This window comes from Tetrao urogallus (assembly GCF_951394365.1).
Source record: "Tetrao urogallus genome assembly, chromosome: 28".
In the NCBI taxonomy this organism is placed as follows: Eukaryota; Metazoa; Chordata; class Aves; order Galliformes; family Phasianidae; genus Tetrao; species Tetrao urogallus.
Window position 1 is genome coordinate 118,413 of NC_136841.1, and position 14,432 is coordinate 132,844.

The 14,432-nt window shown below is 51.9% G+C and overlaps 4 protein-coding genes across 4 annotated transcripts; all 4 read right to left on the reverse strand.

Annotated features, from left to right (window-relative positions):
- Positions 1-2,417: 2,417 nt before the first annotated feature.
- On the reverse strand, positions 2,418-2,813 carry LOC306956299 (uncharacterized protein; the record flags this gene model as incomplete). The annotated part of the gene is made up of 1 exon (XM_079547663.1): positions 2,418-2,813. The coding sequence occupies one exon, from the start codon at positions 2,811-2,813 to the stop codon at positions 2,418-2,420; it is 396 nt and encodes a 131-aa protein (XP_079403789.1).
- A 2,958-nt stretch (positions 2,814-5,771) lies between these two features.
- Positions 5,772-6,104, reverse strand: LOC306956275 (uncharacterized protein; the record flags this gene model as incomplete). Its single annotated transcript, XM_079547637.1, has 1 exon — positions 5,772-6,104. The coding sequence occupies one exon, from the start codon at positions 6,102-6,104 to the stop codon at positions 5,772-5,774; it is 333 nt and encodes a 110-aa protein (XP_079403763.1).
- A 3,810-nt stretch (positions 6,105-9,914) lies between these two features.
- Positions 9,915-10,685, reverse strand: LOC306956282 (uncharacterized protein; the record flags this gene model as incomplete). The annotated part of the gene is made up of 1 exon (XM_079547645.1): positions 9,915-10,685. One exon carries the CDS (start codon positions 10,683-10,685, stop codon positions 9,915-9,917), a length of 771 nt encoding a protein of 256 aa, XP_079403771.1.
- Positions 10,686-13,064: 2,379 nt separating this feature from the next.
- LOC306956306 (uncharacterized protein) lies at positions 13,065-13,658 on the reverse strand (the record flags this gene model as incomplete). Its single annotated transcript, XM_079547672.1, has 1 exon — positions 13,065-13,658. One exon carries the CDS (start codon positions 13,656-13,658, stop codon positions 13,065-13,067), a length of 594 nt encoding a protein of 197 aa, XP_079403798.1.
- Positions 13,659-14,432: the final 774 nt, after the last annotated feature.

Below are 14,432 nucleotides of genomic sequence, written 5' to 3' on the forward strand. Positions count from 1 at the left end.
TTTACATCTCTTGCCTGACTCATTGGAGATTGGTATCACTCCATTTTTTTTTATCTGTTTCCTGTGCCACATAAGTATCTAATTGTCAGCCTCACCTGTTCCTAATAGGGAAACCTGTGGGTGCCGGGGTTTCCAAAGGCTCATCTGTTTGGGGTTTGTTTTGTAAATCAAATCCAGGCATAATTATAGCCCCGTCCCATGAGGCTCCACTCTCAAAGTCTAATCCCTGCTATTGAGGTGGCCCTGGATATATCCAGAACTAATCCAGGCACAAAAGAGTGCGGAATTGCTCACTCTTCTCCATTGGGAAGCTTAAGCTCCGTTGGGTGCTTGATTTGAACAAAGCTGCTTCACAAAACTGTGGGATGGTTTGGGTTGGAAGGGGCCCTCAGTGACCAAGCAGCCCAATGCTGTGGGTGCACTCCCCTGGTCAGGTTGATCAAAGCCTCATCCCACCAGACTTTGGGTCCATCCAATGACAAGGACATCCATGAGCATCCTGGTCCAGGATTTCACCACCTCACGGTGAAATCTGTCTTCCTTAAACCTTATTCCTTTCTTAAGACCTCCTGGAATTCCTCTGGAAATGTGTCCTAGGAGTTTATCAGGGGTCTTCTAGCTTCCCTCCCTGAGCTACAAGGCTGTGAGTTTCCCCCAAAGGCACTGAGCTGCCAGAAGGCACTCTTGGTGTTGGCTGGAAGCCTTGCTGTCACCACAGCTGTACATCAGGGGTCTCAAAGCAAAGCCCCCAACTCCTATCTGACAAAGACTCACTATTTCCACCATCTTCACCATAAGGATGGGAAAGACAGATAAATTTAGAAGTGGGAGGACAGAACCCCCTGGACTATCTGAGCTGAAAGCCAATGTCTTCTCCTGAAAGACTTCAGCTCTTCTTATTTCACAGCACTGGGCACTGTTAGTACTGCTGAGTTTTGGCCCCTTCTTGGAAGCTGCTGGGTGGTTCCTGCAGGGCAGACGCCCACTGGTGGGTGGGAGCTGCTGGGTGCTGTATTCCACACGTGGCCCTGCCTCAGCTGGGTGGGACGAGGGGTGAAGTGATGGTCCATAGGGTGTGAGTGGCTTTGCATCCGATGGGTGATGTCCATCCCAGTGGGCTGTCCCTCATCTGAGGGGTCAGTGGGTGGGAGGGTGGCAGAGCTCAGAGCGTGAAATGTGGGTGGTGGGTTCTTCCTTTGCTGCTCGCCACTGAAGTCATACAAATTCACGTAGAAACTGCTGGCAGAGATGGTGAGGAGCAATTAGCAGTGAGCTGGGCGGGCACCGCTGGGAGCTGCAGGCAGATCCACGCAGCTGTCAGAGCACTGAAGGGTTCCTGTGCATCCCTCCCACCACCCCAAGTGATGCCCCGTGACTTCAGCCTGAGAACAAATGCATTTCTGGGCATTTCTTTGCATTGCTTGAGCCTTGTGCAATCTGTTTTTGTCTTTTCTGGAGGGTGTTAGTGTCAGGCTCATCTTGTCCAGGTCAGGGGTGATGTACCGTGCAGGAGAGTTTATTGCTTTTTGGGTGGTGATGTCATTCATGCAATGAGAAAGGGCACACGAAGGCGTTCAGCATAACCATGCACGAGGTTTCATAACAGCCTGTGTTTTTCCTTGCAGTCGTTGGCCTCTCCCACCTGTCAGTTCAGCTTTTAGTTCAGAACAGAAATGACAGCAACATGGAAGCAAAGAAGCCTCTGTCCTTTCTTTATTATTGTGGTTATAGGAAAAGGGCGACATAAATATCTGGAAACAACCAAAAAATCCAAGAGGTAAAGGAAAGGAATGTCAGAACATATGGCTAGCAAACACTTATGGGATTTTCTTGGGATTTTGAGGCATTGCTGCTGGTCCTGGACACGTGGAACAGGCTGTGGGTTATGGCTGCACTCCCAGCTCCTCGTTCAGCCTTTCATAGGGCTGTGAGACCTCTGGGTGGGCTGCTTCCAGACCCGTTTCCAACACCCATCTCCCAGTCCCAGTCCTGTCTCCCAGTCCCAGTCCCATTTCCCAATTCCCAGTCCCATCTCCCAGCTTCCAGTCCCAGCTATGGAACCCCTTTCCTGGTGTCTCCCTGCCTTTCCAACAGCACTGCCACATTCCGTGTGTGCAGAGAAATGCATCCCCCTGTTAAGATACATGACATTACCAACTCCATAGACCCAACATTGCACCAAAACCCAGCTACATCCCTTGTGTATGAATGAGAAAACGAAGATGGGGAGTTAAGGAGACACAGAGACAGGAGAGCTCTGGGACACATCATGCTTTATTGTGTTGCTGGCACCCAGACTGGAGCACAGCCTCATGGGGCAGCAGGAGGGGAGCAGCAGTATTGCCCCTCAGGAGTAGGGACACACGGAGGGGACTCAGCAGGGCGCCCTGGGGAGTCAGAGCTCTGTGGGTGCTCCATCACTTTGTCTTCTGCGAGGGCAGCTGGTGGATCTGCTGCTGCTGCTGCTGCTGCTGCTGGTAGTGGTACTGGACCACAGGCTTCCCGTGGCAGCTGGAGCCGCCGGAGCTGTGACAGCCACTGCTGCCACCGGAGCTGTGACATCCACCACCACCAGAGCTGTGACAGCCACCACTGCTACCAGAGCTGTGACAGCCACCACTGCCACCACCGGAGCTGTGACATCCACCACTGCCACCACCGGAGCTGCGACATCCACCACCTCCACCAGAGCTGTGACAGCCACCACCGGAGCTGTGACAGCCACCGCCACCACCGGAGCTGTGACAGCCGCTGCTCTGCCGGGTGTAGCGCTCCTGTGAGTGGCACTGGTCCTTGTCCTGACGGGAGCACATGGCTGAGTGCTGGGTGTCCTATGGAGAGAGAGGCTGTCAGGACGTCCTGCTTCTGCCTTGCCATGGAAAAGGAATCTGGAAGTTACATTTATGCTCTCCTCCCAGCTCCCACAGCCTTTAAACCTCAGAATCACAGAGCCATACAACAGGCTTGGAAAAGACCTCCATGATCCTCAGGACCGTCAGCCTGCCCTACTGAGTGCAGTCAGAAAACTTGATGTTAGCACATCACCAATCTGCAGAGCAACTCCCAGCACCTCTCCCCTTCTCCGCACTCCGCTTTCCTGCAACATCCCCCTTCCCAAGCCCTTTGCTCCCTCCTCACCCCATCTCCCCATCAGGAGCACCCACAGGGCAGCCCAGGGATGCTGCAGGGCTCAGCCTTCTCCCAGCCCTTCCACCTCCGTAGAGGTTTGGCTGCTGCCCTGAGCTCTGCAGCCCCGCTGCTCTTACCGCGCTTCTCTGCAGTGAAGGGACGCGGAGACGATGAGGCTCTCTGGGACCACAGTGCTTTTATACCTTTTACCCACTCCGGAAGTGGAACACCTCCCCATTGCAGAACTCTATCTGCTTATTTCATTCATCAAAGCTTTTTTTTTTTTCTTGCTCCCCACTCTTTGGGTTGCTGCATGACTCACCGTGGCTGCGCTGGGCATCGCCTCTCCGCGTTGGTTCGTTCCTGTGCTGCAGAGATGTTTAATTGCCAACCTTCCCCGTGCTGAGCCCCACTGGGGAGTGTGGGTGGCCCTGATTTCCACAAGGTGTTTTGGTGTTCACTGGAGCCAGGGAGAGCTCTGCCTTTAGTAGGGGAATAATCACAGAATCATTGCACATAGCTGTGAAAGGTCTTGAGGTGCTCTCCGTGCCCATAAACCCATGAATGTGTCCAGAAGCACCAACAGTGCCTTCTGTACTGCAGATAGCTCTAGCCAAAGAGAGATTTGAGTACAACCCTGTCAGCTGCTTTCTGCCAAAGTCAGCCAAAATGGGAGGGAATAACTGGGGGGAAAAAGAGAAAGGGCAGCACCTATGGAGCTTTGTGTGGTCAAAAAAGTTCTCTGCTGCTGTGAGACGGACGAAAACAGGAATTAGGAATCCAGTTTGGTTCCTATTTTTGGAAGGTGATTCAGTTTGGTTGATTTTTGGCCCGTGGCTGATGGTGGGGTGTTGGTGGTGTTGGTGGCTGTTGGAGGCCATGAGTGGAGCACCCATGGGTGCTGCCCCCGGGACTTTCCCTAAACCTGTAGCAACATCATTTCTGGAGCTCTTTTCTCCGCTCCCCAATTATCCTGTAATTTGGCAACAAACCCACGGGTTGTTCAGACAGATGCATGGACCCACAGGAGCCTCGAGGCCAGGCACCAGGGCTAATTGCAAGCAATGATCTGAGATACTCCTTGCACCTTCCCTACACCTCTGCTGGGCGCTGGGGCTGTGCCTCACATCACAGGTCCCACGTTGTCCTTTCTGTAACTATTCTCAGGTGGCATTTTAGTTATTATACAGGTAGTAAATGCAAGACTAAAAGCAATATTGCAAGCAGACAGCAGGAATAAGAAACTGCTCAAGTTTTGCCAATGCAAAAGCACTTGGAAAGCATGGGACCACCAGCAGCATCATAGTACTTCATGGAAATGCCTCTCCAGCCTAATGCCAGCTCCTGTAAGGGGGACCTGGTGCCCAAACCTTTGGTTTTGAGATCCTGATGGTTCCCAGCACCAGAAAACCTCTGACACGTTCACTGCTGCTGGAACAAGGAGGGTTTTTAGAAAGGTGGAGGGCAGGGCCACGTTCATGAATGAGGCATGCAACCCAAATGCTTCTTTTGTAATGCTTAATTGCTATTATGAGCTAAAACAGTGTCAGGGCAAACCGTACTCAGGTTGGATCCCTTCTTTTTATTTATATTCTCTTCTCTCGTCAGAAGCAGAAATACAATAAATATTCTCTGTGAAAAAAATGAAAGTATGCATTCAATGCAATTTGTTGCTGTGGGCATCGTGCTGTGCTCAGCTCCTCCCATCTCTGTCGGTCTGATGCTGCTGGGGGTCAGCAGCCCTGAGCACCTCCAGGTTCTGTGCACGTCCACCTCATGGGAACAGGGCTGCAGTTGGGCTGAAGGAAGAGCTGGAATCAGTGGCTCTTCCAACCAACGTCGCATCCCCACACCAATGGTGGATGCCTGTGAGCATCGTGACACACCTGGGAGTCGTCTTATCAGGGCAACAACCATTTATGTCACAAACGCCAATAGCAGACCAATAAATTACACAATTTGGTTTAATTACCTGTTGAGAACGAATTTATCAGTTCATCTCGTACCGCCGGTGTCGCGCTACACCCCTGGGCCAGCCCAGAGTTCTCCAAGCACTGCTCAGAGGGGTTCTGGAGAGTCTGCCCAGGGGTTTGGCACTGGGAGGAGGGATTTCAACCCCCATCATGGCCCTAGAGTAGTGCTGTGGCCATAGAGTGGGTCCCAAAGGCTTGAGTGTCACAGCTAATAGGGTCTCAATGAGAGATTTGGGGTCTGCAGCTCAGTGGGAAGGTGACACGGGAGGGGCTGGGGCTGTGTGAGCTAGACAGCATTTGTTCATGTCCATTCTTCCTTATTTCATTAGGAGACACCAAAGGAAAGGACGGCAGTGCCTACCCCTCAGCTCTGTGCTAATGGTGCCCTGTGGTGCCTTGATGTGAAAGAAAAATCACGAACGCAAAAGTCTCAAGTGCTGCAAGTTGCAATGGCTCGTTTATTGTCAAAGATGGATAGAGAGAACACAGAACACCGCGCCAGCGTGAACACATGAGTACATTTTTGATGCCCACAGATAAGCCCATCAGAGATTCAAGACTGGCCAGGGTGGGGGAAGAGGGAGGAGGGAAGAGAAATTATGCTTTATGAGATCTGTGAGATAAGCAGCGATTCCTGGACTTGTTGCAGAACAGCAGGTGGTGTCCTGGTCACTTCATATTTGAGGATACTTGATAAATTTGCTGCTGGCAATCTTGTGGCTTTCCATGGCAGGATCCCCCGCTGCTCCCACGGCATCCGGATCCACTGCTCCCATGGCATCCAGATCCAATGCTCCCATGGCATCCAGACCCACCAGTGCTCCTGTGGCATCCGGATCCACTGCTCCTATGGCATCCACACCCACCACTGCTGCTATGGCACCTGGATCCACTGCTCCCATGGCACCCAGAGCCCCCGCTGCCCCCTCCACACCCCTCACTGCTGTGGCATGAGGACTGCTCCTGTCGGTGGCACTGGTCCTTGTCCTGGCGGGAGCACATCTTCGCAGACCTGCAGGAAAGACCATCACCTTTGAGATTTGCAAAGGCAAGATTGTGGATCAAGAACAGATGCTTATTATAGGCCTGGTTCTTGGAATATGGATTAAAATTAGCAGTGCTCATCGCCCTCTATGCCCTCTCTTGAGCAAATCTTTCACCTCAGTGCTTAGCAAAGACAGAAGGTAGATGTTAAAGCACTCAGGGGTGAGTGATAAGTGGTAGCCAGACAGGATCTAGAGCTTGACTGGAAGATTCTCACCATCGACAGTTTGAAGCAGTAAATTCTGAGTTTACCTCTCTTCTCTCTATTATTTCCATACAAGAGAAGATAAGGAAGCCACAAGGAATAAGCAAATGCATCCAGAGAGAGAAGTGGAGATGAGAAGTGCGAGAGAAGGCCAAGAATTTGAGATAGGGACAAAGCTGGAGAGCGCGTAAAGCACAGCACTGTGAGGAGCCAGACTTACTCTGTTCAGTGGGAGCACAGGAGGAGGCGTGAAGATGAGAGAATGAAGAGAAATGGTTATGAGGTCTTTTATAGGAGCTGGAGTTTTTCCTCCGGAAACAAGGCGAGCTCCAGCAGGGGAGATTCAATGGTTCACCACCACGGATGCTTCGCTAATTGGAGTTTTTCCTCTCTTGTTTTGACTCACGGTGTCACGAATGGATCAATATCCTGTCTTTGGGATCACCATTCCTTGTGTTACTCCATAAAAATGCTAATTGCCCTCCACGCCTACTGTTCATGTGCAGGGATGGGAGGTTCTGGATGGGCTTGCTGCATTCCCCTGAAGTATCCGCCTAACACGAAGCTGCCATGAGCCCAAGCTAGAAATGTGAACACATAGGAATGAGGGAAATGGGGTGGGATGTTGGATACGGGATCCTCTGGGCTGCCAAGGAATCTAGCGAATAAAAGGGGCCTGAAATCAGCAAAGAACTACGTGGTGATGTGTAGGAAAAAATGAGCGTTTCAGCAGCTTAAGAAAAAAATTATGTAGGTTGTGAGTGGGCGAAGGAGGCAAAGGGAATTAGGAATGCAGGTATGAGGACACGATGGGAGGTGAGTGCAGAGATGTCCTGTGAATGAGAACATCCTGCAGTGACCCTGGGGCAGCAGGGCCAGCCCTGGTGGGTTATGAAAGGAACGGGGAGGCCTATGGGGTCAAAACCCATCCCTGAGGTTTGGGGCTTTGGGGTGGGAGGCTTTGAGGCACTCTCCCACTGGACGCAGTTGGAGCGATGGGAATGGGGCATGCAGGCAACAGGACCTCAACTGGGGCATGGGAGTAGGATCAGAGAAATGTATTTCTGAGTAAAACAGTGAAGAAGCACTAGAAGGAGTGCTGTGATATTGTTCACTCAGTCCTTCTGACCTGAAGGAGAGCCTTTAACCTAAACAGGGGGAATTGAAAGTCCTATAGGAGACAGAGAGCACCCAGGCAGGAGGGTCAGGCATCCATCCCATCCCTGCAGTGGGATGCTAGGACACGTTCCCAGTATCGATAGTGGTCCTCTTTCTCCACTTTTAACTGAACTAAAAAGAGGGAAGGAATGTATTGTGACGTTTCTGGGCTCTTCCTCCTGTTCTCCATCCCCACCTGTAATGGGGATCCTTGTCACTGCCCATCTGGGAGTCTGCCTTGGGGAGCCAAGTGCCTTGCTGCCTACAGAGAGCACCAGGCCTGATCCCAGCCAGGACTCTAGAGGCCACTGTGATATTAATAATAGCACAGATTGAACTGAAATGAAACAGAGCTCAGGAGATTCATCACTGACCCACGGAGCTGAATCACCACATTGCAAAGACCCGTGAGCATCGGAAGATCGGAAGCTGTCTGGAGATATTTCACAAACAGCAGAAGAATGAGGATTCTTGTGAAACTAGTATTCACAACGGGGCACTAATTACACCCCAGATCACCCAGATGGTGACAAACATGTTTATCACTTCTCTCGACGATAGAGCGGAGCAGGGAGGATGCTCACATGTTGGAGATCCATAGTCCTGACCCTATGGTGAGCATCATGTGCGCAGCACCTGAGATGTGGGAGAGGCTTCCCTGAGTCTCTTGGTGTTGTTTAGAGGTTGTTTCCATGCATCATTTATTGCTTTTTTAATGAAAGAAATTGCAATTGTCTTAATACAAGTCTCAGAAGCTGGGTTTGGATCATGGTTTCTGAGTGACTTGTATGTGGCCATGATCCTTCTGTATTTCAGTAATTGGTGTTCGGGTGATGAAGGTGATGAATGAAGTACAGAACAAGTGTGGGACCTTGGGAGAATCTGTGGGAAACCTGATTTTTGCCTTGGAGGGAGCAATCCTCCAGCCCTCCTTATCCCTTTCCCAGAAGCTCCAGAGGGATACAGAGGTGGATTTGGATGCTCTGACTGCAGTCCTTGGACCAATACTTGGTTTGGGGACCGTGTGCTCTGTAAGGTGTCCCAGCATCACCTTCACATGAGGAAGAGCCCAGTGAGGAAGGCTGTTTGTTAATAGACCCATGTATGCATGCATAAAACTCCAGCCCAGGAAGGGGCACCTGTATTAACTTCTTTTCCTCTCCATATCGTGCTGCAGGGAAATCTCCACCATTACAGCTGCTGGGAAGCTGGTTCTGTGATGTGTCACATCCTGCAAGCTGGGACAGGCAGGAGGCCAGGGCTGGGGACCATGGAGGATGGAGGCTCTGGGTTGGGTGAGGTGCAAGGATCCACCTGGATCCACCTGCAGCCACCTGGAAATCCTCCAGGAGCCACCTGGAACCACCTGGAGTCCTCTAGGAGCCACCTAGAGTCCCCTGGGAGCCACCTGGAGACCTGGGAGTCCCCTGGGAGCTGCTTGAAGCCATCTGGAACACTCCAGGAGCCACCTGGAGCCTCCTGAGACACAGAGCTGTGAGTCACCAACAGATCCCTGCAGTGTTACAAGGATCCTCCCAGAGAGCTCCTCCTCACCCCATCAACCCTGACCCTACTGGGACCTCAGGCTCTTCTGGCCTGCTACAGAGATCCAATTCCCTCTCAGTGTCAACCACTGCTGTAATTCGAGGTCTTCTTTGACTCGTGTTCCTGGCTAGGTGGTTCCCATTCCTTCCCCAGGACAAAGGCTCCATCACCCTCAGCATCCCCTCTGTCTCTGCCTTTGCCCTCGATTCCTTTCCTGGTCTTTTCCCCAGGGCTCATTTTGGAAGCTTGGTGATGTAAATCAAACCGCACCCACTGCCCTCTCAGGGAACGAAAGGATGTGTCAAGGAAAACTTCTCATTTTTACCTCTCTGATGATATGTGGTTTTTTTTTAAGTATTACTATATTAGTATTTAATTGCTGTGTTGCACAGAGTCCATGACAAAAGCTGTTGGCTCCCTCTCAGCAGGAAGCAGTGCCTTAGGAAAACTTGGCACCAGGTGGGACTGACCAGGAATCTCCAAGCCAGTGAGAGGGGGGATGCTGCAGACTTCAGCTCCCACCACAAGAAAGGACAGAAGCAATTTAAAGAGACAGAGAGATGATTCAAAGAGTAGAAAGCATTGATACGAGGTGGCCATGAGCTGTATTTTTTATTGTCTCTGTATCTGCCATGAAAGAACGAAGGGAGGTGAATCAAACACAGCACGAGGGCATTGCAGTGTTACATGACTCACAAAGACACGGAAGAACACTTGGCATTGCGCACTGAGACAGTGGGTTACATCTTCAAATCACATCATGAGCAACAAGACAGGAAGAGTGGAAATCTCCAAGGACACGCGGAACACCAGGGCAACACTGTGAAAAGTTTCTCACCCATCCCCACTCTTCGCATCCCTTACTTTATCTTCCGGGCTGGCACCTTGCAGACCTGCTGCTGTTGCTGGCGGGGGATGCACTTGGCCGTGGGCACTTGCTGCACAGGAGCTGGTGTGGGGCAGCACTGTGGGATGCACTGCACTGGCTCACTGCATTGCGGCTGCTGAACTGAACTGTGGCATCCCCCTCCAGAGGAACCCTGGCACCGCTCGGAGCACACTGACCTCCCATAGCCTTGGCATCCTCCAGTTGACCCATAGCTGTAGGTGGGTCTCCTGACGCAGCTCGAGCCACCACCCCCATGGCACGAACCCGAGGACCCCTGGCACCTCTCAGAGCACACTGATCGCCCATAACCTTGGCATCCTCCAGTTGACCCATAGCTGTAGGTGGGCCTCCTGACACAGCTGGATCCACCACCTCCATGGCACGAACCTGAAGACCCCTGGCACCTCTCGGAGCACACCGACCTCCCGTAGCCCTGACATCCCCCCGTTGACCCATAGCTGTAGGTGGGTCTCCTGGAACAGCTGGACCCTCCACCTCCATGGCACGACTCAGCCGTGGTGTAGCCTTGGCATCGCTCAGAGCAGACTGGCTGCCGGTAGCCGTAGTGCCGGTAGTTGTGCCCTCTCATGCCCTCCACGCCTTCGCCGTCGCACCGCGAGGAGCAGCAGTTGTTGTAGCCGTAACGGAACGGTGTGCGCCGGGTGTCCAGCCAGGACCCAGCAGGGTCATACCAGGTGGAGTTCAGGTTGAAGTAGGACTCTCTTCCGGAGGAGTAGATCATATTGGAGTTGCAGGGAAAAAAGCCTGGAAAACACAGATAGGTCTCCATTTCCACATCCTCTCTTTTTGTTTAGCTTCCCATGCATATCCCAGCCCTGCTTGTCATCAAGACCAGATCTAAAAGACATTCTTGCTATCACCCAATACTTCCAAACCCTCTTTCTGACCTTGCACTTTTCATCTCCCAGCACAGAAGCAGCCATAAGGTACTGCAGCACACAGTGGAACTGCTGAAAATCCCATACCCACACTCCCTAGTAGCTTCCCCTCTGCTTAGCCCCTGGTTAAGCGCAGTCCAAAGGAAGGCTCTCGTGTCCCCACTGCATGACCTCCTGCATCCCGACCACCTCAAACCCATCCCATCTGCTCTGAGCTGCCTTACCCAAGTGATGAGGGAAGGCAGACGCAGACCAGGGGAGCAGACTGTGAGAGACAAAGGGACAGAGCCCTTTTATAGGGTTACAGATCTTCTCCCTGTAAATGAAACACACTGCAGGAACGAGGATTAAATTATTTATTGACTAAACATCCCTTCCATTTAGATGCTGTTCCCAGGACTTGGCACGTTCTGCTTGACTCACGATTCTTGATAAGTATCTCTTAATTATACCACAGTTACTGAGAAGTGCCCATAAAGGAACTGCAGTGCTCAAGCTCATATGGGCTCTATGAGGCAGGTAATAACGCACTTATTGCCCAGCTGAGAGGACTGAGACACTGAGTGGAGGCTGATGGGTGACCGATGAGTCAGGAGCCTTCATGCGCACAGTGTTTCCGTCCTGGCATTCCCTCTATTCCCCATAGGGGCACCTCCAGGTGCCTGAAGGACAAACAGGGATTGGGAGCAGCCAGCACTGAGTCACTGAGAGCAAACCATGCTGATGGGCTTGGTGATGATTTTGTGGATGGGGAGTGCAGCGGATGGAGCCCCTTCCATTTCTTCCTGGCTCTTCAGTGCCCTCGGTAATCCCAGCTCTGGTCAGAGGCTCCATAGAGCTGTGATGATGGCAGGATGTTGGGAAAAATGAATGGACTCAGAGAGGGATTTTGGAAGTTAAAGTTCTGGTGGAAGTGGGATTTCCTTGAGATAAAAATCAATCATGGCGGTTCTCTGCCTAAAGTAAATGTGTTTTCTTTCCCTCCCCTGTTTTTGCTTGGGGTTGCTAGGGACACTTGGGGCTGTGACTGGGGGCAATACGAAGAAAGAACACTGTGTATGAATGCAGGGAAAGATTTGCTGGCAAAGCAGCACACCAAACAGTGGGTGAAGAGCCAGATTGTGCTTCCTGCACTGAGTGAAAGCATTCCTGGCATGCACAGACACACCTCACGTGCTGGGACACATGCCTAATTATCATGATTAACATTTCCATGATGGATGGCGTCCCGGTGTGGTGTTACTGCCTGGTTAATGGGATGGTAGTGCACAGGGAGCAAACAGTTGGTACTAGGGTCACTCATCGGTGGGGTGTGTGCGATGGACCATGGGGAAGTCCATCCATCACCCCTCTGGTGGGTGCTACCATGCAGGGGAGTACACAGCACACAACTGCAGCTCAGCCCAATGAAACGACTGTAGCTGTGGCTGAGGTCCTCACGTGTGAACTCAGATTCTGGTTTCCATTTAACAGATTTCCTTGTGAGAATTGTAATGACTTTTAATATCCGCTCGTCGTAATGTTGGGGGTAAAAGAAGGAGAAACCAAGGGTCAGTGGAATTTTGTCAACTTTATTATTGAATACACAGGGAGAAAGTCAACTTGCAAGAGTCCCCGCTGCTCCTGCCCCTCACAGTGTGTGCCTTTTTCCAACCCAGCCCCATCCCTTGTTTGGAACAGCCCTGAGATTATGATGCACTGAAGCTGTGAGAGAAGGAGCACTTGTTATCAGCTGCCTGCACCTCCTGGTGTTCATCCATCACCTGGATGCTTGTCTTCCCCCCAGATGGGAGACCCAGGAGCGAAGTGGGGCTGGGGTGATTGAGGTTTGCTCTTTGGTGGAGAAAACCTCTGGGAATTTCATAGCACTGTGGCATGGTTTGGGTTGGGAGGGACCTTAAGGATTAACTGGTCCAAACCCTTGCCATGGGCAGAACACCTCCCACCAGGTCAGGCTGCCCAAGGTTCCATCCAGCCTGGCCCTGAGCACCTCCAGTGATGGGGCATCCACCTCTTCCCCGAGCAGCTGTGCCCAGAACTTGATTTAGAGTGTTGATGCCATCACAAAGCAGGGGACCACATCCCTGAAGTCCCCAAAGTGTGCAGAGCAGCAGCCAGAAAGCAGAGGTGGCAGCACCAGCAGCTTGGGCAAAAAGCAGAGCACTTCCACGCCGAGCTTGGGGGCAGCAGTGTGAAGAAACGTGCTGGCGTGGGACCTCTCCTCATTTCTTATACTGGAAGGGTGGCAACATCTGCACCTGCTTGCACTGGTGCTGGCCAGGATGCTGTGGCAGGGGCACAGCGGTGGGGCAGCAGTGCTGAACAGGAGGACGGCAGTGCTGGACAGATGGACGGCAGCGCTGGACAGGAGGACGGCAGTAGGGGATGCAGGGACAGCGGTGCTGCAACGGTTGGGGATGCAGCGTGATGGGCTCCTCAGAGGGGCACTGCTCCACTCTCCTGAGGGGCTTACAGCAGCCCTGCTCCTCACTCTGCTGTGGTGGTCGGTACTGCTGCAGTGGCCGGCGGTGGATTTTCACTGGTGGGCAGACGGGCTGCACAGGGCTCACCTCCACCCGTCGTCGGGGTTTTCCACAATCCCAGCTGCGCTGTGCTGGGCAGCAGCTGTGGGGCGGGCAGGGCTCTATGGGTTGGCAGCCCTGTGGCACGCTCTGGCAGGACCCCTCGATGTCGTGGCTGAGGCTGCTACGGTCGTGGCATGGAGACAGATCTGGGATGCTCACGGGGCTGTCGTGGCAACCGCAGGTTGCATCGTCGTGGCATCCAAAGTCATCTTCGCCCTTACGGTACTGCATCGTGCAGCAGAGACGGCCAAGCCCTCGGGGATAAACAGGCTGGGAAAAAGAAAACCATGGAGTTTTGCATTTTGGGGTTGTTTCTAGGCAAAAATTAGGAATCTGAGACAGCAGAGGGAATCCAACTCACCCTGTGACCGCTGGTGGGTGGCTGAGCAGTGTCCGAGTCCTGAGGACCGCGCCGGAGCCAAAAGCTTTTATATGCAGCTGCGCTCTCCTGGCAATGAGGCATGCCATGGGAATTAATAGCTGAGCACTGAGTGCCACTTCTGCATGTATTTTTTTTTTTTTTCCTGACACTTACTATTGGATTAATCAGCTGCAATTAGCAGCTCCCTTGCTGTAATGTCAGCGTAGCTCTTTGCATATGCATTGGCCATTATCTAATTAGTTCTCCCATCGGTTACGCTCAAATAGGCTGTTACCTAATGTACGTCAGATGGGATATGGGATAAGGATACCTGGAATGCCGTGATGCTGACTGATGTTCCCAGAAAGTCTCGTGGCAGGGGGAAACCCATCAGTGGGAATGGGGGTCCTGCATCCCAAACCCAACTGCCCTGGAATGGGACGTTGGAGCAGTGTGCAAATGGTGATGGATTTCCGCGGGGAGGGTTCAAAGAAAGTAGAGATTAACACATCCTAGAAAATGAATAATCTTGTCAAAACAAATGGTTTTTTTATTATTAATAGATTTTTTTTTTTTTTTTTCCCAAAGGAAAATTTGGAAAAATAATGAATACTGCTTTCATTAATGACTGCTTGATTTTTTGC